Genomic DNA, 26890 nt, shown 5'->3' with positions numbered 1-26890 from the left:
GTTTTTAGGAACTCACGTGAGAACTTCCTAGTGGGTCACCCATCCTATGATTACTCTCACCCGAACTCGCTTAACTTCGGAGTTCCGATGGAATCCGAAGCTAGTGATTTCCCAAAAGACCTCGTACTAAAGGAGGTGAGCATGCACATATAAGGCATAGGGGATCCACTCCCCTGGGTGATGAGGGATCTAACAGTAATGACTATCTCAATGATGTGTCTATGCTTTCTTTCAGCTAGACCATTCTGCTCTGGGGTATAGGAACACGACTTATGATGGATGACACCTTTATCAAGTAAAAACTGTGTAAATTTGTGTCTTGTATACTCACCACCACCATCACTTTGAAAAACTTTAATATTGGTAGAAAATAGGGTAACTAAGAAGTTATAAAAGTGAACAAACACACTGCAAACTTCACTTTCAATTATTAATAGGAAGATCAAGGTAAACCTGGCACATTCATCGACAAAGCTTACATAATATTTGTAACCTTCAACTGAGACAATAGAAGAAGACCCCCAAACATCACTATGTATCACTTCTAAGGGTTTAACAACTTTATTTGCAGGAAAAATGAATGGCAGTTTGGATAACTTGCCTTCGAGACAATATGTACAAACAGAAGACACATTATCAACAGATGTAGGGATTTTAGATTGACTTAACATTGTAGAAACAACAATGTTGGATGGATGCCCTAATCGTTTATGCCACAAATTTATTTGACTTGATGTCCAAGATAGCATGCTTGTTGCTTGAATGATGCAGTGTACTTTTGTGCTTGAGAAAATAGATGGTGTGGAACATGGAAAGGTATAGGGTAAAGACCATCTCTACACAGTCCTTGGAGGAAGATTGTCCTTGTGAACTTGTCCTGAATCCAAAAACAAAATTCATCACAAATGAATATGCAGTTTTTGTCTTTACACAATCTATATATGGATAATAGATGTTGAGACAAATGAGGCACATGCAATATTTTCTTCAACTCAAATGCATAATGAGGAGTTTTCAAGGTAGTAGAACCAATATGAGAGATTTTCAAACCTGTACCACTAGCTGTGGTGATTGTCTCATTGCCAGGAAATGGTTATGCCAAACTGAAAGTAGCAAGATCTGAGGTCATGTGTGAAGTAGCATTTGTGTCAGCCACCCAAAAAGACTCATGAGGTGCAGAAGGCTGATATGTTGTGTGCATGACAGTGAGATTTGAGGAAGATGGTCTCCCTTGATAAGAGAAATTGGCCATGTGATAGCACTAAATAACAATATGACCAAACTTCTAACAAATTTGACATTGAACTCTGGAGGATGAAGAAATGAAGCTAGAGTGCCTTTGAAAACAATATGAAGCTAGGTGACCCTTTTTGTTACAGATTTGACATACAGGAATATCAAATCCACGCTCGGGACAGGTAGAAACATGATGCTTAAGAACCAGATGAACCAGTAAAGCCTCCAGTGTGATTGGACAAACTTCCAGAGTGAGAACCATTAGAAGGGCCAGAATTGTATGCTTAAGACTGAGATGATCCTCTAGAAGAACTACCAGAAACATTATCTCCAAACATTAAGGCTTTTCCTTTCCCATTATTGCTTTGAGCAATCATAGCAATTGCAAAAGTCTCAGAAATTGTACTATTTTCAATAGTTGCTTCTTCTGCCAATAGTTGTGCTCTAAATTCTGTTGATGCACAAAATCAGTGAGGACTTTGGTACAACAGAAAGTGTTAAGTTTGTGACCTTTGCTAAATTGCTCCGGTCACTAGTATGGATAAGTATGTAAATGGATAGAGATAGGGAAGCAAACACAAGATGTACGTGGTTCACCCAGATTGGCTACGTCCACGGAGTAGAGGAGTTCTCATTAATTGTGAAAGGTTTACACAAGTACATAGGTTCAAGCTCTCATTTAGTGAGTACAAGTGAATGATTTGGTACAAATGACATGAGGAAATATTGTGGGAGAATGATCTCCTTTTATAGAAGAGAGTTTTTAGCTTTGTTTTGACATTGACACGTGTCATGTTGTGATTGGCTTCTGGTGTTGACACGTGTCGCGCTATGATTGGCTTCTGATGTCAACACGTGTCGTGCTGTAATTGGTCTCCTGGTTGGAGGGAAACTCTTCTGGGTCCTTGACGGTATAACGTTGACCGGTGCTCAGTAGTTTCGGGATTGGTCAAGTATGGTACAAACAAACTCTTTTAGGGAGATGACATTATCTCTACCTCAAATAACAGTCCTAAAAGTGTTGTATTTAGCTGGTAAATCCTTGAGGGCTAAAGTCATCACGTCATCATCTTCAAAAGTAACACCAGCAGCTGATAAATGATCTCTAGCATCTTTGATTCGTTGAAGATATTGAGAAACAGAATCAGCACCTTTCTTAATATTCTGCAACTCAGTTTTCATCTGGAAAATACTAGCCTTGGTGACAGTAGAGAATCTATCCTTCAAATTGGTCCACATATCATATAAAGTCACACATCCAATGATACATGGGAGACAATGTTGCAATGATGAGTTGCATGAGTGCACGATCATGCATCTTCCAGATTTGAAAGTCATCAGTTTCAACTTCTTCAAGCTCATAATCTTTCTCAAATCGAGTAGGACATCGACGAGATCCATCCACAAATCCAAGAATCTCATGACTTTCAAGTAACAATTGTAACAAATAGTGCCAAACAAGATAATTCGTATCATCTAACTTCACAGTAACTGATGTGGTCACATTCGGAATGAGATTCGTAATCGGAGATTGCACAATTTGCAACTGTGTAGAAGTCACCATAGTTCTAGCACAATTTCAAAGAATTGACGAATTTCTTGAAAATCTTTGAAAAAATTAGGGTTTCAAACTTCATAATCTTGAATATACAGAAACAGAGATTAGAATCAAGAGAGAAAGAACAAAGAATTTTAGAGTAGAGAGAGAGAATTTCTAGTCAGACATTTCTTTAAATACATGGCGATCAATCAGCAGAAACAAATCACATGTCGCAATTTCACAAAAGTAGAAACTGGCAACATCAAATCAGAGAAGGAAAACATGTACCGATCTTCAGATGGAGTGTGCGGAAGCAGAAAAGATCTTAGGATCGAAGAAATTAATCCTCAACCTGTGAAGATACCATGTTAAGATGTAGAAGATGAAGCTTCTGCAATGGTGTTATCAGAGAGACAAAGCATATAGAGAGAGAGAAGAGGAAAGCTTCGAAGAGAAGAAAACTATCACTGAATAATATCTCAATTGTATTGAATGAATGATCTTTACGATAGCAATAGAAGTATATATATATATATATATAGTCATAGCTTTTCTTATTACACGCTAAGTATATTCCACTAACTATTTTTAACAACCTAACGACTTATTGCTTAACTTCTTAACGCATGTCATCATCTGGAGCCTTCATATCCTTACACCATCTACACAAATTAAGTTTTTGCATGATGATAGAAAGTCAAACTTTTTTATTGAAATATGTGAACATTTCTTATGATCCATTTTTAGTTTTTTTTTTCCCCTTTGCCGGGGGAGTTAATTTTGAAAATTAAACATATTTTACCTTCTCCCGGAGAAGATAAAAACTTTTATGAAACATATTCACTGCTATCTGTTGTTCCGATCTAATAATATTATGTTTCATGTAAAGTTATTTTCACATAACATAATATTGTCAAACTGAGATGTCATATGGCGATGAACTGATTTGATACATATTAGTATCCCTAGAGAGAGAGACTGGATTCATTGTGTGCTGGCATTAAAGGACTGACGTTATTTCCTTGAGGAAGAAGGGGCAATATGTCATTGGGTTCGTAACTATCGGCAGAAACCCAATGAAATGAACCCCTGTGAATTAAACTATGTCATCGAATTGTTGTAAATTACTTTCTTCAAAATTTAAAGAATATTATTGTTTGTACCTGATTTTACACGATCTAGTCTAATTAGTTATGTACATTAATCTAACAGTCCAATTATCTCAATACGGGAGTATACGGTCATCGTAAGGTTTAGGCCAAGATTCTCGACCAAATTCTAGTCTAGGTCGAAATGATTTAGGCTAGAATGAGTCGATATCGTTGCAGCCATTATTTATGTCAATATTGATAGCACAGGTTGATCGTGCTTGCGGTCAATCTAAAAGTTCGGTCGAACCCGTCTATAGCAAGGGTAGAACAATTTATTGGAGCCTGAAAGTCACAACTTCGGCCATGATACATGATTCGTTCGTCTAAGAAATCAAGCAAAACCCAAGATATTGAAGTTAAAATATCCGTCAAGGCCCGGAAACAAAGAATGTTATGGTGGTCTAAAGAAATCCCACACGAGGAAATATCTAAGAGTAGCAACGATCAAAGTCTGGATGAAAACGGAGTAATTGATGGTCAATATGAGGTAATCATGGTTCATGATCCACGAAAGAAAAAGGTCTAATTTCTCCTAGAGATATCCAGAGGAGATTAGCACATAAGAAACTCAAAAAGGCAAGAAACAAAGTTAATCAACGCATAAAGGCATGAATGCTTAATCACGAGCTGGTGACTTAATAGTAAATGATGAATTACGGCACTTTTTTAAAACTAAAAATTAGAGGTCTCATATTCGAAATCCGCTGTTGGTGTGAAAGTCAAACTTGTGGCTAAGGGGAGGCTGAAATGCTTCTGTGAGTCTTCCCGGTCCCCGGAAGGGGTGATAACCCTGGCTTGCCACCAGTTATCCCCATTTTTAAAGAAAAATAAATAAAGGCATGAATACTCCAGGATGAGTTGATTTCGCAAACATCAAATTACAGGATTGGAGAAGTTGCGGAAGGAAAGGTTATTCAAATGGACAAGATTTATGGGCCAAATAAGTGGCCTATATAGGGCTAGGGGTGCAACTCGGACGGGTTGGAAGGTCAACCTAATCCTAAGCCAACTTTTACAATACAGGCTCAGGTTCGGGTTGGATTTCATTCGGGTTCATTTGGGCTCAGGTTTAATTGGGTTGGGTTTGGGTTGCCCAAACTTTTTCAAGTTTAATCTTGTAATAACTTAGTGTCCAAGAATTCCTAAAAAGTTTAAGCCAAGTAGCACCAAAGCTAGCTAACTTTAATTTTATAAATCCATCTACTATAAAGCTTTAGGATTTAGAGACTACAAATATGGGCTGACTAATCAAAGCCTCTTATTCCCTAAAAACTTAAGTAATTATAAAGGGTAATTTATTAAAAAAAAATATTAGAAAGCACATTGGCTTTTGAATTTGGCTCACTTTAATTAATATGGGTTACAATCTAGTTAGATTGGGTATGGTTAGTCGTGTTGGATTGGGTTGAGGATGAACGGGCAAATGATCAACCAAACTCAAACCAATCAATGAACAGGTTGAAATTGGGTTGGGTTCGGGCATGTTATAACTAAAAAAAATCCACTTGTTCGAGTTTAAAGTCGAGTTGGACATGAACGGGTTCAAATTGACCCAACCCAAGTTGCACCTCTATATAGGGCTAGTGTTGCCCTATAAATATAAAGTTTGAAAGAAAGAAGGAGATCCCTCGATCAACACACAAAACTTCATATTCTTGTTATCCTTTACTATTATAGTCTAGGTTTTTATTTTCAGCTACGGGCCATTTACTTTTCATGTAAGTTTATTGCTTTAGGCTTTAATGTTTTAAGTACTTCTAGTTATCTTGGTATTTCAGTGTCATTTTAATTTAGTTTCTTTTATTCAATCGCATTTTACTTCACGTCGTTTACTTTACGCGCTTACCTTCCTATCCTTTTATGTTATTGTTCTTTATGTTATCTCACTTTACGTTCTTGCACCTTAATTCCCCGCACCTTTAAATTCCTTTGCATCTATAAACCCAAAATTACAAACTATTCAAATCCGCTCTAACCACCCTTGATCCTAACGGAGTAAAATGACCTAGGTCAAGAAGAGATTTCTTCCTTGGCCGTTCAATCATTCGGTTAGAAATTAGTTCACGACGCACAACATTCACATATTCCATCCAGACCACTCCGTGATTTGGTGGACACGCCTACGCACCCAAATAGAACCAAAAATCCTTCTCTCAATCGGCCCAACCCGACTGAAAAGAGAGAAACAATTATAGAGCTAAATTTATGCATATCTAGCCATGCACCGTCAGATTTTTCCATCTTAACTTGTAATGCACATGTTAAGGTCTGCCGAGAAGCTTGAGGGCTTGTTATATGCAACAAACCCTAGCTAAATTTAGCCTTGATTAGCAGATTCATCTTGGCTCCTGGTTGGTGACAGGTTTTGCAAAAATTGGAGCTAAAAGTGGCATGTAATATTTGGCTGGAAATGACCTAAGTGCAATAAAATATCAAAGTAATTTTGGTACACATTTGGACCTCTTAATATTACTATCCATTGATATTTTTCTTTATTTATAAGTGAGTAGTTTTAGAATTGATTTCTATAAATAATGAGTTCAAAACTAATTTATTATAATTAGTGACTTAACTCGAACTCGTAAGTCCTTAATTCGTTGTATTAAAAATACACGTTCAAAACATTCAGATTCCATTATTTCCACTGTACAAAAGTTGGTGGGTGCTAAATTGGCTAAGATTGTGATAATGGCATAATGCTATGCATGTGATAGCATGCCACTGTGAGTCTGTGAGGTGAGATTTGATTTTTTTATTCTTTTTCTCGTTTTTGTTTTTTCACTGTCGTAGGTGGTGGGGGGAAATAGCATATAAAATATTTAACATGTTAATGTGAATGCGTGACTTTACGCGACATGTTCATCATTTTAAAATTTGCCTTAATCATGTTGACGGACCATGATTTAAGGTAATCAAGATGTGGTTCATGTGGAATTAAAAATTAATAATGATTACAATTTAATAATGATTAAAGCAAATGGTGGTGTAAATATTATAGCTTTTTAGCTAAAATGGTTTTTTTAAATTAGAATAACTCCTTACTTTGGTCCCTTAGATTTAAATCAATATAAGTGGTCTCGGAATTTGTCCACTATCAATCATTTTGGCTATTATGTGAAATTTTTATTAAATAAGAATCAAAATAACAAAAATACTCTCAATTTAATAAATAATGGGTCTAAATGATTAGACAAAAATTAAGAGTATTTTTGTCATTTAATCTTTATTTAATGGAGAGTTTCACAAAAGCACTAAAATGATTGATGGTACACAAACTCTGGGACCAGTTCTATCGATTTCAAATCTCAAAGACCAAAGTGAAAAATTATGCCAATCTTAATAACCATTTTGCTAAGAAGCCAAATATTATTAATCGTGTTTGAGGTTATTATGTACTATTTAAGTAGTTAAGACATTTTTTATGTAAATTTTACACCTATAAATAAAATTTTAATGAGAAAAAAAATGACACTTTGAATTCTCCTGCTAAGAAGCCAAATATTATTAATCGTGTTTGAGGTTATTATGTACTATTTAAGTAGTTAAGACATTTTTTATGTAAATTTTACACCTATAAATAAATTTTTAATGAGAAAAAATGACACTTTGAATTCTCCTCCTAATTTCTCTTAGCTCTCTATGTTTCTCTTTACTCTCTCTTTATCTATATTTTATTTTCAACGCATTATCAGCACAAATTTGCTCTTAATTTTTGTTTTAGGAGAATGTAAACATAAAAGAATGGCACAAAACTACGAGATCAAAGAAGTGTAGAAAAACTATTTGGAGGATTATGTTGTAGGGGTGGGTTCAAAAAACCGAAAACCGAAAAAAACCGAAAACCAAACCGAACCGAGGCCGAAAAAAACCGAACCGAAAAAACACCGAACCAAAACTGTCAAACCGAACCGAACCGAATCTGACCGGTTCGGTTTCGGTTTTTGAGGTTCGGAAACCGAACCAAACCGAACCGAACCGATATATATATATTTAATTATTTTTGTAAATATTATAAATAGTTTAGTCATACAATCATAACAAAACATACCTTGTTGCTAAGTTGGTTTCGGTGAACCTTTTCAAGCCCCAAGGCACGGGTTCGAACCTCCAGGATGTAGATGTTTTTTAATTTTTTTGGAGAACTTATACTTAACAAAACCCTTTAACCCTAGCAGCCATACCGATACCTTTTATTTTTTTTCATTCCCTTCCTTTCTCTCTCGTTCCCTGCCTCCTCTCTCCTCCAGTGTAACCCTAACCCAGCGCAGCCGAGCCTCCTCTCTCCCTCGCTGGGTCTTCAACTTCAATCGCTCTGTCTCTCTCAATCTCTCAGGCGACCCACGACGCCGCGACCCTTTTCCCTTATCCCTCTCCTCTGTACTCTGGACCCTCTCTCCTTCCTTCCCAACTCCGCCGCTCTTCCGCTTCGTCTTCTTCCTTCACATCGATTTTGTATTTTGTATTTTTTGGGTCTATCTTACTGAGCAATTTTTTGGGTCTATCTTACTGAGCAATCTGATTTAACTTTCTATTCGATTTTGTATGTTTCCTTTTCATTTTCCATATTTATGTTTGACTGTAGGTGATTGAAGCTCCTTTACCAAAAGCACCGCTTGATACTGGAATTGTTTGTCACTGGCTTGCTATAGAAGGTGTACAACCTGCAATTCCAGAGAATGCTCCTCTAGAAGGTTTTTCTCAAAGTTTATAGATGTGGCGGCGGCTGGGAGCTGCACTTTGCTTTGGAACTTAGGGTTCTTTTTGTTATGGTTGTTTCAAACATAGATATTTACTAGAGCATTAATTAATCCCTTGCATTTCGACTTTAGGAAAGCATTGCTATGGAGTTTGTGAACAGGCTTGAGGACTGGACCAAACTCATCAAGATTTCGGATCCTATGGAAGAAGGTTGCAGGCTTGGCCCTGTTGTTAGTAAGGGGCAGGTAAATCAACTGTCAACAATTTCTGCATTTTATGTGAAGTTTATAAATCAAACTTCCAATATAGGATATGTTACATTTACTTGGTTGTGAGGTTTTTGTAAAAATAGAAAATTTGAGTGGTATGTAATTATTAAGTTGCAGTGTTTTTTATTTTGTTTAGCTTTGATGAGAGGATTAAAATAGTAATTTCAAAGAATTTTGGTTGACAAATAATGTGAAATGGACGCTAACTAGAGATGAGGATTTCAACTGCAGAGCAGCACATTGGGCTGACCTGCATGCCCTTCTGTACAATGCATTACCACCAAACCTGTTTCTTTGGGGTCACCATTTCCTATCTTTCTCCATTTCCAGTGACAAGTCTTCAGTTATAGTGAAGGCTTCATCCCATCAGACTAATGAAATCATCGAAATTGTCGGTGATTTGCTCGTTGCAGCGGATGGATGTCTCTCTTCGATCCGCCAAAGTTTTGTCCCTGACCATAAACTGAGGTTTGTTATGTCAAGTGTCAACTTTTTCATGAAAATTTTCATATTTGGAGCTTGTAGTGTGTTGTGATTCATGATATTGTGTGTGTTTTGTTAGGTATTTGGGTTACTGCGCATGGAGAGGGGTGCTTGATTTTACAGGAAATGAGAGTTCAGAAACCTTAACCGGCATCCGAAGGGAATACCCTGAGCTTGGGAAATGCTTGTACTTTGGCTTAGGTTCTGGGACGCACACCGTGCTATACGAGCTTCTGAACCGAAGGCTGAATTGGATTTGGTATGTCCACCAACCGGAGCCTGATCTGAAGCATAACTCGATGACCATGAAAGCGACCAGCAACATGATCCAGAGTATGCACAAAGAAGCAGAGAAAATGTGGCTTCCAGAGTTTGTGAGAGTGATCAAGGAAACAAAAGAGCCTTTCTCGTGGCTTGAATGATTATGCACTTCTATTTGCATTCTTGATGGGTCTATCTTATGTTGTGGTTGTTTTGCATTTTTTGGAGGAAAAAAAAAAAAAAAACCGAAAAAAAACCGAAACCGAACCGAAAAAACCGAACCGAAAAAAAACCGAACCGAAAAAAATCGAAAAAAATTTGGGCCGAACCGAACCGAACCAAAATTTCGGTTTGGTTTCGGTTTTGGCAAAAAACCGAACCGATCAGAACCGAACCCAGCCCTATTATGTTGTCTATATTTCTTGCTAAAACTTTTGCACTGATAATATTAATTATTTATTCTTTAATCCCACAATATCTCTTATAATATTTTAGCCTTTGTTGCTGATTCATTACTTTTTTTTGTCTTTTGATCAAAAGTGTTCTACACTTTGCTACGTTGGAAGACGATGAAAATACGAAGGAGGAGATCTACAATTTACTTGTAAGACCTCCACTATGATTGGCTGTTGGTTTGCATTGGTTACTAATTCAAGAATGAGGATACTCTCTGGATCCTCTTTGTAGAGATTCTTCAATCATGTCCATTCATCGTATATTGTTGTTGACCCTAAAAACTACCAAGCCTACGTGGCGCGCAGGCCGAGTAATCTACAAGCTAACTACGTTCTTCGATGAATGCGGGGCGTGCCAACTCATCGGCCGATGAGTAAATTTGTTGATGTTGCGTTGGGTGCGCGGCTAACTTCTGCGTCTTGCGATTGCGACCGAGGAAGGAACACGTCTCGGCCTCTTGGGTTCTCGAACCTGAAGACAAGTCTACTATTCTTACGAAGTTCACGAATCGTCGTCGTTGGATTCGATCACAGTGATGGTATTCGTCAGAGTAAACTCACGCTAAATCGACACCAAAGTGTAAGGGCACAAATACTCAAAGCAGATATGAGTCTTAATAGTGAACGTGGTTCGGCAATCTGAATGCCGAACTCTAAATCCTACTTGAGAGTATCCAATCATAAAATAACTCGGCGTACAATGCACCGAGCTCAGTAAGCTGTAACACCTCGCTTCGCCGAGAAGGCTAACGAGATGACCTCAATCAATAAGGATTCAGAAATCCTTCTCGACCGAGACTTGGATAGGTAACCAACCGTCCTCGCCGCAGTGCTGTTAATGCCAACGAAAGATACTGTGAGATCGGCTGATTCTACGGCGACAGAGCTATCTATGCCGACTGAAGATATCACCAATTGCTTTCACAGTGTTGTTGATGCCAACGAAAGATGTGTCAGCGAAAAGAGAAAATAAAAATCTCAAAGTTGTTGAGAGAGTTTACGCAAGGCAGTTGTGTGTTGAATTCGAAAGGGCTTCGAACGATGCACAGCCTCCTCTATTTATAGCACCGGATACCTTCAAGGTCGAGTTAAAAACCTACCCGGATTAGGACTTCTTCTCCCAATCAAACTCCAACTCGACCAGTCCTTTTTCACTATACTTTTGAACCCAGTCCTATATCGAGCCGGATTCACTTCCGGGTTGTTAATCTCGCCGAGACTCCTCATTGCACCAGGATTCGACTCATCTTGCAGCATGACTTAACCGACCCAGGTTTGGAAGCCCACGAACCAAACGATCCATGGTAACTTTGTCGTAGGGCCTTCCGGGTCGAGAATAATTCTATACTCGGCCCAAACTGATATTTTGGGCCCAAACATTGCCCCCTCGCTTCTGAGGTCCTCGGCCTGAATTCTCTAGTCGAGCTCCGACCTTGAAGAAGCGAAACTAATACTTAGAATCCACATACTCTATTTCCAAGGCGTATTTATTGAGCACGATTGCACGATCTTGATCCTGCTGACCAATACACCACGTGGCATCTTTTAACACGGTTAATCCCTAATGATGACTTTTAAAACGTGCAGCCCTCTGAACCGTCATACCATCATGACCTTATTGCTGAGCACCACCATGCCGCCTTGATCCGCGAACCATTCACCATAGTGTAGACGCCAAACATCTTTCATCATAAATCTCGCCGCCACACGCAATCGTGCGCCCCCCAAGCCACGAAACCCTCGGTCTTCTCAACTGGATTCTCTGAATGTTCATAATGATTAGAGGATTCTTTGGTCGATTTTACCCTTCTTTTTTAATTCAAACGATTGGCCTTCCCTCCATATTCCTATAAATACCAAAATTCCCTCATTTACACCTTACACTTTCAAATTCTCTGAAATCTCTTGCCCTCATTCTCCGGTGAATCCCTTTCTTCCAGATCTTTGTCTCAAAACCCCCCAACCCAGAAAAATTCCTTTCGTCTCATCCTCAACCCTCATACAATGGCCTATTTCATCTCCAAGCTTTCCAAGGAATGTGACCAATGCCAGAAAATTATTGATCGAAGTTCGATCAAAACCATCCGTGACATGAGCACCCCTTACCAAATCTTGGGCCCTCTCTTCAAAGCGGCAGTACCACCAACCATCATCGGACTTCTCAATGAGCATTGCCTATCACCCTTGCTGCAAGGGTTTGAATGGTCGAAGTGGGACCTGGCAAGGCCACAAAGTTCATGGCCTTCGACCACTACAGCCTGGGCAGTTTGGGTCGCACGAATAGAAAAACTCTTTGGTGAGCAATGGAAAGCCCTAGGCATCTACGACGCCATTCACCTCTCATCCATGGAAGTTATTATGGACAAGGAGCTCCTCCTAGCGGTCTTATGCTTCTGGTGTTCGGCCACCAACACCATGGTCCTCCTTCTCGGCCCCATAGGTCACACCATCCTTGACATTACTACCATCCTGGGGACTTCCCCGACTGGAATCCCAGTTGATGCTACCCTCTCTGGGTACCCATCGAACCTTGACCTGAAGGCGCTTTTCAACAAGCAGGCCCTTGAGACGCTGAGTGGTGAAGGCCAAGCACCGTCGAAAGAAGAGGTTCACAAAATTCATAAGAACTTCTTCAACTATACCACCATTTATCTCCATTTTGTCGGTTGAGAAGATGAGGCTCTGTGAGAAGGAGAACACGAGGCCTTCCTCTTCTATTGGTATTTGTTGTACCAAATCCAATAAGTGTCTGGTCGAGAACATGTCAGTGGCCGAAGCCCTAGCTAGCGGTCACATTCTGGCACTCAGCCCGGCCATTCTTACCCATCTCCTACGATGCTTGGCCGAGACAACCCAACATAAGATCGACCCGTACCAGAGTGGTCCCCTCTGGGTATTTCAACTCTGGCTTCAAGTTTACTTTGCATCTCTTCGGCCAAAGATTACCGATTTCTCACCTACGGGAGCGTTCGGCCCTCAGCTGGGTTCTCGGCCAACACCCCCTCACCAAGCTGAAGAGGTATTCAGATACCTTTTCGCTCTCGACGATCTTTCTAATGACGAGTTCCTTATCTGTCGTCGTCGAGAATACCCTTCGTCGATCAAGCTTCCTACATCAACGTGGGGTGCGGATGAAGATGCTGACCTTCGTCAATCCTGGGGGTCCTTCGTGCTTACCCGCGACCTACCCCTCGTCTACGAGGGTCGCCGAGTGGGTTGGGAAGTGTATCATCCCAACTTCCTCACTCGGTAGCTTGGCTACCTCCAAGGCTGCCCGGTCCCTCTTCTTTCTTCACGGTCCATCTTAAGTCGCGGACGTGAACCCGATTCTTCAGAGAAGGAATGCCACAACGCCAAAAAAGAATTCTAAGAGCAATGCCGAAAATTCCGTCTTTGACCGGTCACTCCAGAATCCCTTAGTACCGATACCTTCGGTGATTGGTGGGAAGAATATACTCAGAGCAGCGCACCGGTCGAATATGTCATTAACAAGATTTTCGGTGATCGTCCCCATAAGGCTCCTGCTCCCCGACCCAAAGAGGCTACCCAAGGTATATAGCTTGCTCTATATATTTGGATATATCTATATCCTTATTGTTATTGACTCGGTTTTCAATTCTCAGGCGGTCGAGCGTCGAAAAAGGAAACAGCGGTGGCTGCAATTGCAGCCAAGCAAAAAGTAATCCCCTATTCCCAGCCGAGCAAACGACCCCAACAGGAGACTGAGATGGCCGCCGCAGTCTCTCGTCTTACCAAACACGTCAAGAAATTGGCAAACAAAAGGCAACGAGAAATTCATGTCATTTCCAGCCAAACGTCGGGAACGGCCACTCCCGACATTTCTCTTTCCGCCCCAGCTGTACGTATCTCAACGGCTATGAAACCGACCCCGATGAGTCAAGCTCCCAAGGCTCATCCTGACCCTCCAGTCGTGACCGGGCCAAGGACTGCTCCATTGGTCGTTTGCCACGATTGGCCGCTACACCTGTCATGGAAGAGACGGCCCCCCTGGCCGAGAAAACTCCTCCCAAAAATCTAAAACATGCGACAGTCGTTCTAGAAGAGAGCGACGGGAGCGACGAGATTCCGCTGGCGGGTCACCTCCAACCACGTAATCAACCTCCTCCTGCGTCTGAGACAGCTGTCCAAGTAGGCCTTTCTGCGGTCGATCGTGGTAAACGACCTGCCGTCGAACCAGAGGAAAGTGATGGGAGCGACGAGATTTTGCTGGCGGGTCGCCCTCAACCCCACAGTCAACCTCTCCCTGCGTCCGAGGCAGCTGTCGCAATCGGCCCTTCTGCGGTCGATCGTGGTAAACGACCTGCCGTAGAGCCAGAAGTGACGGCGGTAACATCCGTTCATCTGCAGAACCAGGACTTCACCATTCCTCCCCAAGAAGCCACGTCGGCCTTCGTAAGTACCCCTACTGCTTTCCTTAGTTATTTTTCTCTTAGAGCTCTAAACCAAGAAAATATTAAATGTCAGGTGCCTGCCCACTCTTTTCATCAAAAATTCTATGCGCCGAAGGGTGTTATCTATATTTATTGGCCGCATCCATGACCATCGAATGTAGATAACCTTCATCGGCCGCGTGAATTGAGGAACAGTCTAAGGCACTGGGCTCGGCCATTAAGTTCTTTAGGTTCGAGCAATGAACCTGAGAAGTTTCCTCTCGGCAGGTTTAAAACAAAACCTTCTTGTTATGTTCTTTTGTGATATATTTGAGCTTAAGCTGAGTTTCATGTGCAGCCTTCATGGGAAGTCGAGTTTAAATACCTCCTGTCAAGTACTACTGGAGCGGCTGGCTCTTCGGCCCCTACAACTGACCCCACCGATTCAACTGCTCTGGTTCGGGTGCAAGAAGTTTTGTCTCTCTCTGCGTCGCAAGTCCTTGAACGCAAAGGCCTAGATTTATTGGGTGCCTGCCTAAACAACATCGGCACAGATGGTCAAATGAACGTCGAGGCCATCGCTCAGGCGTCGTCTGCCTTAGAGCGAGTTCGGGAGACTTTTAGTGTCCTTGAAAACGCTCTTCGGGCTGAACAAGATCTAAAAGCTGCCATGGCCGTCCAAGACGCTCTTCGTCCGAAGATCGATGCTTTAAAGGCGAAAGAGGAAGCCTTGGCCGACCTCAACCGTCAAATAGGCGAACTGGCAAAAAGAAGGTCGGCTATTGCTTCTGAGCTTGCGAAAGACTTCGAGTCGGGCGGTAAAGATTGTCTAACCGAGTATGCAGCTAGCACGAAATGAATCGAGCAGTTGAAGATGGACAAGAAGAACTGGCAGACCGAAGTCATAATGGGCGAGGTGCGGTGGCTGGAGCTTAAGGCTCTTCTCGGCACTCTTTTTCCTTCTTCGCCCTGAATTTATTTAACTGTAAACTGATCGACCAACTCAATTTGTGTATTCTTCTATCGACCTTAATGAAATGAATTTCTATTCCCGCATTTCCCATGTGACCGGATAGTACTTCTTTAAAAACTTCCCATTGATTGGCAATTTGTGAACTAAACCAATCCGGTCTTTAAGATGATATGCGTCTTTGCCGAGAACCTTATGTATGACGAAAGGCCCTTCCCAAGTTGGCGACCATTTGGCGAACCTAGGGTCTTTAATTCCTACGGGCAACACCGTTTGCCAAACTAATTCTCTTTCGCCAAATGTTTTCTGTCGGACCTTTTGATTGTATGCTCACTCGGCAATTTGTTTTTGTGCCATCAGCAAGTTATAAGCATCGAGTCGCGCTTCTTCCAAGTCTTCTAACTCCTGTCTCATGGACTGATTATATTCGGCACTGAACAACCTACTTTGTTCAATTATTTGTAACGAATTTATGCTTAGCTCGACTGGTAACATTGCGTCGTGTCCGTAGGTTAGTGCATACGGGGTTGTCCCAGTCGCCGATTGGAGCGATGTTCGATATGCCCATAAAGCCTCATTTAACTTTAAATGCCACATGCCAGGCCTCTCTTTTATTATTTTCTCGAGAGTGCCGATCAACACTTTGTTACTTGCTTCGGCTTGCCCATTTGCTTATGGATAATATGGTGTAGACTGTTCAAGCTAAATTTTTAAACTTGCCGTGTATTCTTTAAACCTCTCGGCTGTAAAGATTGTGCCATTGTCAGTGATAATCGTTTCTGGTATGTCGAATATGGTCACAATGTGTTCTTCCACAAAGTCGCAAACTTCTTTAGACGTTAGCTTGGCATACGATTTTGCTTCGACCCACTTAGTGAAGTAATCGGTTGCTACTAGTATCCATGCGTGCTTGGCAGCCCCGGAAGATGGTCTGATTTTGCCGATTACGTTCATGACCTATCCTCTAAACAGACATGGTTTAGTGACCGAATGTAATGACTCGGCCGGGACCCGTTGTATAGGACCATAAATCTGACACTGTATGCACCCTCGTGCAAACTCGATACAATCCTTTAATATTCTTGGCCAAAAATAACCGTGTCGTCAAAGCAACCACCGCATTTTACGTCCGGACTGATGAGCTCCGCAAACCTCTTCATGGACTTCTGTGATTGCTTGAGCACCCTCTTGGGGGCCGAGGCATAGCAGTATTAGACCATCATCACCCTTTCGGTATAACTCGTTTTGATACGTGACATAGTTTGCAGCGTGAACTCTTGTCTTGCGACTATGTTTGCCATTGGGATTGTCAAGATACTACATAATGGGCTTTCTCCAATCATCTGGTGTTGCCTCGACGGCGCAAACATCTATAAGGTCTTGTCGGTCTAACAACGAAGGTAAGGACATGACTCTGGTGCGTATCACGTTGTCGCGTCGGAGGACTTACTGGTTAACCAAGGCCAGGTATAGCTGTCGTAACACGGGTATTTCTCGGCCTAACTTGCCCCCCAGGAGTTGTGCACCAGAAGCGATTTGAGCCAATTCGTCTGCGTTGGTATTATGGATCCGGGAAATATGTTCAAATGTAATACCATCGAAGGATTCGGCCAAATAGCTGGCGACCATGTGGTAGGGTGCCAGGGTACAACTCATGCATCGAAAAGATCCATTACGTTGGTTAATCATAAGTTCGGAGTCGCCGAGGATGAGGGCACGGGTTGCCCGCAAGTTATAAAGGATGCCAAGGCCGATGATAAAGGCTTCGTATTCAGCCTGATTATTTGTGCATTCAAAATCCAGCTTGAGCAAAAAATACCAACGATCGTGGTTTGGGGATTGAATGACAATTCCGACGCCAGCGAATGATGAAGTACTTGACCCGTTAAAGTACATCGTCCAGTAGTTATCACGCGTTTCAACCATGCCGATTTCGACGTCGGTGCCCCCAAAACCATAGGGGGAAGGGTGTTGAGCAAGGAAATCAGCCAGTGCCTGGTCTTTGACAGCTTTCTAGGGCACGTATTGCAAGCTAAACTCGGACAATGTCATTGTCCACTTCCCAATTCAGCCTTTTACGATTGGTCGGGTGAGCATGTAGCGGATGACGTCGGTTTGGGCAATGACTTGTGTGACCGACGGGAGCATGTAATGTCGAAGCTTGGAGGCGATGAAAAATATGGCGAGACAGAGCTTCTCGATGATGGAATAATTGATCTCCGGTTGATTAAGATTTCGACTGAGGTAGAAAATAGCTTGCTCTTGTCCGACATCTTTGTCTTGCGCGATGAGGCAGCCAATTGACTCTTCGGCCACCGAGATATATAGCTTGAGAGGCTTACCATGCCGGGGTGGGACAAGGACAGGTGGTGTCGTGAGGGAGACTTTGATTTGCGTAAACGCCGCCTGATGTTCGTCTTTCCACTCAAATTTATATGAGTCCTTAAGTTTCAAAAGCGTAGATAACGCTTTCATTTTACCCACCAAGTTAGCTATAAGTCGGCGGAGAAAATTTATCTTACCGAGTAAGGACTGTAGTTGTTTCTTCGTCATTGGAGGTGGAGCATTGATGATTGCGCGTGCTTTATTTTCATCCACTTCAATCTCACGGTGATGCACGAGGAAGCCGAGAAAATTACCGACCGACACACCGAAGGCACATTTGGCAGGATTCATTTTGAGGTTGTGTTGACGCATACGGAGGAAAGCCTGTCGGAGATCATCCAGATGTGTCTGCCGACGTTTAGATTTAATTACAACATCGTCGATGTAGACTTCAATGATGGTTCCAATTAAATCATGAAATATGGTGTTCATTGCTCGTTGGTATGTGGCGCCGGCGTTCTTGAGGCCGAATGGCATGACAACTCATTCGTAAGTATCGAATGCCCCCGGGCAGCGAAAAGCAGTCTTGTGCACATCGGCTGCGGCAATGAAAATTTGGTTGTACCCGGCATGTCCATCCATAAAAGATAAGATTGCGTAATTCACCGCGGCATCGATTAATAAATCCGAAATCGGCATTGTATACTCATCTTTGGGAGTTGCCAAATTCAGATTTCTGAAGTTGATGCAAATGCGCAATGCACCACTTTTCTTTAAAACAGGAACGATATTGGCCAACCATTCAACGTATCGAGCTGTCCGAATGAACCCTGCTTTCAAAAGCCGAACCAGTTCATCCTTGATACCGAGTTGCACTTCGGTCGAGAATCGTCGAGGTGGTTAACGGAAAGGTTTACACCCAGGTTTAATACGTAACTCATGCTCGACGAGAGTGCGATCTAAGCCAGGCATCTCGTGGTAGCTCCAAGCAAAACAATCTTTGAATTCTTCAAGTAGGGCACGAAGTTCGGCTTTCATAGGTTGGGGAAGCAAAGCACTAATAAATAAAGGCCGTGGGTCATCGGCTGTCCCAACATTAATTTCTTCCAATGGGTCCTTGACTTGGGGCCTATTGTCTTCGAGCTCGGCCGGGGCAGCTTGAACTTTGTCAAGAGATAAGACAGGACCATTATCTCCTTCGGCGAGGAACTCTACGAGGTTGACGTCTAAATTTGATTGCTTAGATATAGTATACCAATGAGCCAGCAGCCGTTCTATAGTAGATGAAACCGCGGCTCGATGTTTTTCCCGATCGGTGTCAAACATCGGGGTCAGGGATGAAGTTAGCTAACCCGAGTCTCGTCGAATCCTAGTAAACAGTCTCGGTGCCAACCTCGATAGCTTTCTGAACAGAAATCCAAGTCGGCCGTCCTTCATCATTGAAACCTTGTAGGGTGATGTAGCCGACGTGGTCATCATAATACCGTGCTTGGATCATGTTAGCTTTGAAGGGTTGGCTATCGACTAGGTGAACAATGACCGATTTTCCGTCCTAAAAGACGAGCACTTGATATAATGATGAAGGAATACAGCTGGTTTGATGAATCCAGTCTCGACCGAGCAGTGCATTATACTCGGTCTTGGAGTCGACAATGAAAAAGACGGTCATGTGATTACGGCCGGCAATGTTTACCGCTAAAGGAAGCACCCCTTTGGTTTGGGATTTATCTCCGACGAAACTGCTCATTGTGATCCCAGAAGGAATAAGTTCGTCATTGGAGCGACGTAATGCCTTCATGACGTTTACAGGCATGGTATTGACGGTGGCTCCGCAGTCGACAAAAACTTTGGATACTGGATACCCTTCGATATGGGCCGTTACATACAATGGCTTCAAATGATGAAGTTTAGCCAATGAGGAGCGAGGAAACAATTCAGCCAAAGCTGCCTTGAGATTGTCATCTTTTGTTGTCGACTCGACTTCAGCAATAGTTACAAAATCAATATGACCGGCTTCCTCGGTAACAACGTCGCCATCGAGGAAATTCGGTTGAGCTGTGCTCGACTGAAAATCAGCAGGCAAAACATGGACCATACTGATTTCCATGTTATCCAGGACTGACAGGCCCATCAGGTTACGATCATCTTCTTCAGCCTCTTCTCTTTCCTGGTCACCGACTGCAACATCCACTTCCGTCAGAGTTGTACCAAGAGACTCATCTGCTTCTTCTTCAATGGTTTGTTCCCGCGATGTCTCTTCGGTAGCCTGTTGGTTCTACGTAAGTGCCTCAGATGGGTCTGAGATCGGAAGTGTGCCTGGGATTGGTACCAGGATACGAGCTTGCTCTTGGTACATTATACGGGCATCCCTGGTGTCGAGATAGGCATCCAACTGTGCGACTCGTGTTATTTCATCGGCCGTAAGGCCGAAGAGAGAAACAGCCGAAAAGAATTCGAAATGGTATCGTAAATACTGAAGGTCCTCCATTGCGAAATGAAGGTCGATTGCATCGATATCAGTGTATGGGTTGACTTCAAAACCAAGGACTCGAGCTTCTTGTATGTGCTGGAACCTAGCTTTCAATCTTGGATCTGAGGTCTTCTGAATAATTCGCTCGGCATCCGGGCAAGTTAGGACAAGATCGATTGTATCTTGACATGCTTTCGGCAAACCATATAGATCATTGGCCGAATGTTTTTTATGAAACTCTCTCATATATTCCAAGGCCTTCCCGAGGAATAGTGGATGTAAATTCCACCGAATTTTTATCAAAGGTGCTTGTGTGGTTGGCGATGGCAGTTTGCTTTCAGCTTCTTGCTTGAAATGCTCGAAGCGTGCCTTCATCTCCCCAGGCTGAAGAAGAAGTTTGATCCGTTTATCAGCCTCCTCAAACGTGGTTTCGACATCTCGATTGACCAGCCGTTTCCCTTGAACCAGCTCTGTCATAATCGTTGGAGATGGTCGTTCATCGTTATTGGCAACTGTTTCCTTCGACCGCCATTTAGGGACCGAAGTTTCTTGGGCTGCCCGTCGGCGGGCCATGCAATCTATTCTTTGGTGCTAACGTATCTGGGATTTGGACAGTGCAATGTAGACACCTTTCGAAGAGTGATATGTATACCAACGTTGGTCTCGAGGTTTGGGAGGTTTGAAAGTTTTTTGGCTCTGCGATGATTCCAAGCTGCTAGAATTACGTATGTAATAATCTTCGTCATAAAACGGAGCATCAAAATTGAGGCGCCATCTGACTAAAGGTGTCTCTTCCACCCGTACTTTAGGACCGAGCCTATCAAAAACCCCTTGATGTTGGCCTACGTTGAGCACATTTTGCTGTGTTGCAGCTGTATGTTGTTCCATTATAGGTGGAGAGGACTTTTCCTTTGGCTCGGTATTGACATTTGCTTTACATTTGCTGCATAAAACTGACGACCCACTGTCTTCATCAGTGTTGTAACCTGTCATGGGCTTGACAATAGCGGGTCCCGTTAGAGCTGTAGGTGGTTTGTTTGAACAAAAATCAGCATTGAAACGTGGCCGAGAATTCTTATTCAGAGAATGTTGCTGTGTAGCGACCTCTACTTTCCCTTTTCCTTTGTCCCTAGGTAGGTGAGCATCTACCATATTTATTGTTGTCGTGGGAAATGGGTCGATATCAACACTCATCTTCTTCTCCGGAAATCTGAGTTTGCCTTTACCAATCCAGCTTTGGATGTTGTCTTGAAACACGACGCAATTATTTGTCGTATGTTTGCTTGAATTATGGTATTTGCAATATATCTTTCCTTTAAGCTCGTCGGCCTTGGGAATGGTATGCCCAGGCCGAAGTTTAATGATCTTCGCTGATAACAATTGATCAAAAATTGCATCGGCCTTTGTAATATCAAAAGTATAGACTTTTGACGTTTTCATTGTTTCTTCAGGGGCCGAGCGGGTTTTGACTTCCTTAGCGTCAATTTGAGTCAGTGCCTTGCAAATGTATGGCTTATCTATGACTATCTCATTTGCGTCCACGCTAACGCATTCACCTTCGGCCGATGCATAACTAACAGTGGGATTTTTTTAGACCGTCCCTCTGGATGGAGCTTTCGAGATCTTCTCTTCACGGAGCAAATAATCATATTGCTCGACATGCTGGGCTAGTTCATACATATCCCGAAAGTTTGCCCCCAAGAATTTCTTTTTGTATTCTACGTCAAGACCATTCAGAGCGAGTCTGACGAATTCGACTTCGGGAAAAGGTACTCAGCACCAATTCCTGGCTGATTTAAATCTGGTAAGATAATCCATTGGTGACTCGTCGGATGCTTGAGCCATCCTTGCTAACGAGGATACTGACATTTCCATCTCTGGCCAATAAAACTGCTCATGAAATTTCTCTACCAACTCCTCCCAGCTTTGGACAGAATTCGGTGGGAGGTTGATATACCAAGCAAATGTTGAACCGGTCAGCGAAAAGTTAAACAGTTGCAGCTTATGAAAGTCGCCATTGACATCTCTGCATTGCGCGGTGAAACGAGCCACATGTTCCAACGAGGATAAAGATGATTCTCCGGCGAAAAGGCTAAAATCTGGGATTTTGAAACCTCTAGGGTATTCGAATTGTTCCACATAAGCTGGATACGGATGTATAAATTTAGGGAACTTCGGCCCTTTCTTCATGGCCGAATCAATCATTCGTTGGACCTCGATCATATCGACGGGTGTTGATTCCACTCTCTGGTCGGATCCGTCTGACCTACTATTTGATCCTTCTCTTTTTTCCAAGTTAATTGGTTTGAGCCGAGCAGGGGTTGACTCGACCGATGCAATTGGTAATAGATTATTTCTTGGTGGCAAGTGCTGGCCAAGATCAAAAGACCTACCGTCGCTGACCTTACTAACCAGTATTTCGAGTAATCTGGTTTGTGCCTCACTGGTATTGCGTATCACGTCATGAAGTTTATCTATTCCTCGACTAAATGTCTGTTCAACCGTCCGAGATTGCTCGTCAAGTCATTTTCGAAGAAACGATCTTGTTGGTGGATCAGATGCCTCACCACCATCCTCGTCACAATCCTCCATTATCCCTTCATTGAGAACGCAGGTGTTCCTGTTAAGGATTTCAAGACTGCGAAACTGACCGCCGAGATTAACTTCCCTTTCTCGACGAGTCACGCTCGTGGACTCAGGTGTCACGGCGCTAATGGGATTCTGTGCCTGCGGCACACTTTGTCCTATGTTCTGAATTGGCAAATCGGCTGTTGATTTTCCCATAGCTGTTTTCTTTTTTACCGATCGCGTTTCAATTGGCATGAACTTCGTAGTTTAGCATTGGGTCCCACTGGGCTTGCCAAAATGTTGACCCTAAAAACTACCAAGCGTACGTGGCACGCTGGCCAAGTAATCTATAAGCTAACTACGTCATTCGATGAATGCGGGGCATGCCAACTCATCGACCGAGGAGTAAATTTGTTGATGTTGCGTTGGGTGCGCGGCTGACTTCTGCGTCTTGCGATTGCGACCGAGGAAGGAACACGTCTCGGCCTCTTGGGTTCTCGAACCTGAAGACAAGGCTACTATTCTTACGAAGTTCACGAATCGTCGTCGTTGGATTCGGTCACAGTGATGGTATTCGTCAGAGTAAACTCACGCCGAATCGACACCAAAGTGTAAGGGCACAAATACTCAAAGCAGATATGAGTCTTAATAGTGAACGTGGTTCGGCCGTCTGAATGCCGAACTCTAAATCCTACTTGAGAGTATCCAATCATAAAATAACTCGGCGTACAATGCGCCGAGCTCAGTAGGCTGTAACACCTCGCTTCGACGAGAAGGCTAACGAGATGACCTCAATCAATAAGGATTCGGAAATCCTTCTCGACCGAGACTTGGATAGGTAACCAACCGTCCTCGCCGCAATGCTATTGATGCCAACGTAAGATACTGCGAGATCGGCTGATTCTACGGCGACAGAGCTATCTATGCCGACTGAAGATATCACCGGTTGCTTTCACAATGTTGTTGATGCCAACGGAAAATGTGTCAGCGAAAAGAGAAAATAAAAATCTCAAAGTTGTTGAGAGAGTTTGCGCAGGGCAGTTGTGTGTTGAATTCGAATGGGCTTCGAACGATGCACAGCCTCCTCTATTTATAGCACCGGATACCTTCAAGGTCGAGTTAAAAACCTACCCGGATTAGGACTTCTTCTCCCAATCAAACTCCAACTCGACCAGTCCTTTTTCACTATACTTTTGAACCCAGTCCTATATCGAACCGGATTCACTTACGGGTTGTTAATCTCGCTGAAACTCCTCATTGCACCAAGATTCGATTCGTCTTGCAGCATGACTTAACCGACCCAGGTTCGGAAGCCCACAAACCAAACGATCCATGGTAACTTTGTCGTAGGGCCTTCCGGGCCGAGAATAATTCTATACTCGGCCCAAACTGATATTTTGGGCCCAAACAATTGTGCAGTTAAAAATTATTTTATTCAAAATTGAACATAAATAGTTTTTGGGCTTGTTTTATTGCCATTCAACTTTGAGTGTTGCTGCCACTCTTCTTGGTCCTCGAGTTGATTTTTGTCTTGTTGGTTATGCTGATACTGATACTGATACTTATCCGACCCATACAGAGCAAATCTTAGATGAGTTATGTACCATTAGTGGGACTACAATTTCTTGGAGGTCTACTAAAAGGATTTTAGTTGCTACATCTTCGAACCATGCCAAGAAACTCACCCTCTATGAGGCCGCACGTGAGTGTACATGGCTTAGACCAGATTCGGGACGTCCCAACAATAATATTTGATGATAATTCCGCATGTATAGACCAGATTCGGGAAGGATACAAGTAGAGTTCAGCAAGAAGAGTTGATATAAGACTTGCACATGGAAGAGCCATAAATTTTGTTGAGGGTCAACTTTAAGTAACTATAAAATAATGATAACTTGAGTTTCATATAAAATTTACTTAAGAAATAATCATAAGTATCAACTTATTTAGCATAAAATATATTCTTAGTTTACAACATTGATATTATTATGTTTTAATTAATTACACTATAGCAGGTGACGTTTTTCAACAATAGCGAAAAACAATCATGCCTATATACCTTGATACGAATTCGAATAAAAATAATTGAATATGAGTATGAAAACATGAAGTTAAATATATTTTATTTGATTAAGAGGCAAAGAATGAAATTACAAAATTAAATGTTCAACCCTCTGAGCAAATTGGGAGAGAAGGGTCAAAAAACCCTCCTAGGCCTTAACTATCTCTGCCAGTGCAGCACATTTGAAAATTCAACTAGCTTGACTGGTGTATACAACACTGACTGCGAACTTTTCCACAAGAGAACAGGAGAAAATAATTAATTATAAGTTAGTCAAGATTGATGGGTGGCTTCAGCCAATAGCAAAAGCTTAAGATATGAATATATATATGAAAAGATAAAGAGAGCTTAGTTGTTGCTTTTCCTTAGTTGTTGCTGCTTGCTTTTGCCTCGGGTAGGCTTCTTTGTATCTTTGGCATCTTTGCCCGGTTGATATTGATTCCAGTTCGCCAAAAAAAAAAAAAAAAGATAAAGAGAGCTTGCCACCAGGAAACGCGGTTGGGTCGTGTAGAAAAACACCAACATCAAAATATGCGGTGCGATGAATTCATTGGAATTCACCTCTGAGTTTCGGAATCTTTAGGGTTTCTTCTTCTTCTTCCTCCTCCTTGTCGAAATTCCAAGACATGGAACTCGAAATAGTATCTAGAGAAATCATCAAACCCTCCTCTCCAACTCCATCTCACCTAAGAACTTTCAACTTCTGCTACTTTAATAAGATGGCTGGTCGTATGTACGTGCCGGTGGTTCTTTTCTACAACCCTGCGGGTGGCGCATGTGCTGTTGAAAAATCCAATCTGCTCAAGAAGTCTCTCTCGGAAACACTAGCCTTGTACTACCCATTTGCTGGAAGGATCGTAGATGCAGAATATATTGACTGTACTGATGAGGGAGTGACATATTTGGAAGCGAAAATCCATGCCAAGTTGTCAGAAGTTCTCCGAAATCCTGACAATGAAACATTAGACCTTTTATTTGCAGACAATTTGCAATGGGAGGACACAAATCTGAGCACTTTACTTGCCGTTCAGGTTAGCAACTTTGAGTGTGGAGGAATGGCAATAAGCATGTGCATGTCACACAAACTTGGCGATGCGGCCACCCTGATCACGTTCATCAAAGACTGGTCCGCCATGGCTTCAAACTCAGGTGAACATGTGATCCCTCTATTCGATTTAACCTCAATGTTCCCACAGGACGACCTACCGATTGGTAAGGAACATGTTAATGATAAAGGGAAGCTTGCCACAAGAAGGTTTGTATTTGATGCCCTAAAAATTGCCGCCCTCAAGGCCATTGTTGCTCAGAAAGTGCAAAACCCTACAAGGGTAGAGGTTGTGACTGCACTACTATTTAAGTGTGCAAGCTCAACCTCTGGTGGACGAGCAGTCCTTTGCCAAAATATCAACTTGCGTTCGAGGCTCGTCCCTCCGTTGCCGGAAAATTTTGTAGGAAATTTGGCTTGGTTCTTTCCAGTACCAAAACTAGAGGAGGATGGTGAGATAGAGTTGCCTGGCTTCGTGGGACAAATGAAAGAGGCTTTGGCTGAATTCTGCAATACATATGCGAGCAAGTTTAGAGGCAAAGAATGGCGCTTGAGCATTAAGCAACACATGGAGAAGGCTAAGGAATTGTTTGGGAGCAACACAGCTAAATATATATGTAGCAGCTGGTGTAGGCTTCGAATATACGAAGTGGACTTTGGGTGGGGAAAGCCGGTGTGGGCGAGGATCGGCAGCCGTGCGGGGAAGAATGTCAGTATTCTAATGGATACAAGAAGTGGGGATGGGATTGAGGCCTTTGTGACGTTGGAAGAGCAAGACATGGCAAAGTTTGAGCGTAATGAGGAGTTACTAGCATTTGCTACTTTTAACCCAAATCCCATTGAGGAACTCTCGTGAGCTCTTTGATTGACTAACTCTCAATCACTACAAATTGTTTCACTTTCTTTTCTCTTGCACACAACCGGATTACAATGCCGGCAGGCCATATATTTAGGCTTTGTAGAAAA

The 26890-nt window shown here is 42.4% G+C and overlaps 2 protein-coding genes across 2 annotated transcripts; both read left to right on the top strand.

The window, feature by feature from the left end:
• Positions 1-8768: 8768 nt before the first annotated feature.
• LOC126599125 (uncharacterized) lies at positions 8769-9856 on the top strand. Its single transcript, XM_050265464.1, has 3 exons — positions 8769-8870; positions 9049-9362; positions 9457-9856. Exons 1-3 carry the CDS (start codon positions 8769-8771, stop codon positions 9797-9799), a joined length of 759 nt encoding a protein of 252 aa, XP_050121421.1. The 3' UTR covers positions 9800-9856.
• A 15742-nt stretch (positions 9857-25598) lies between these two features.
• On the top strand, positions 25599-26780 carry LOC126599124 (tabersonine-19-hydroxy-O-acetyltransferase-like). The gene has a single exon (XM_050265463.1). The coding sequence runs from the start codon at positions 25599-25601 to the stop codon at positions 26778-26780; it is 1182 nt and encodes a 393-aa protein (XP_050121420.1).
• The last annotated feature ends 110 nt before the right edge of the window (positions 26781-26890 follow it).

Source organism: Malus sylvestris, chromosome 14 (assembly GCF_916048215.2).
Source record: "Malus sylvestris chromosome 14, drMalSylv7.2, whole genome shotgun sequence".
NCBI lineage: Eukaryota > Viridiplantae > Streptophyta > Magnoliopsida > Rosales > Rosaceae > Malus > Malus sylvestris.
Note: the sequence above shows the minus strand (reverse complement) of the source record. Positions and strands in the feature narration are given on the sequence as shown.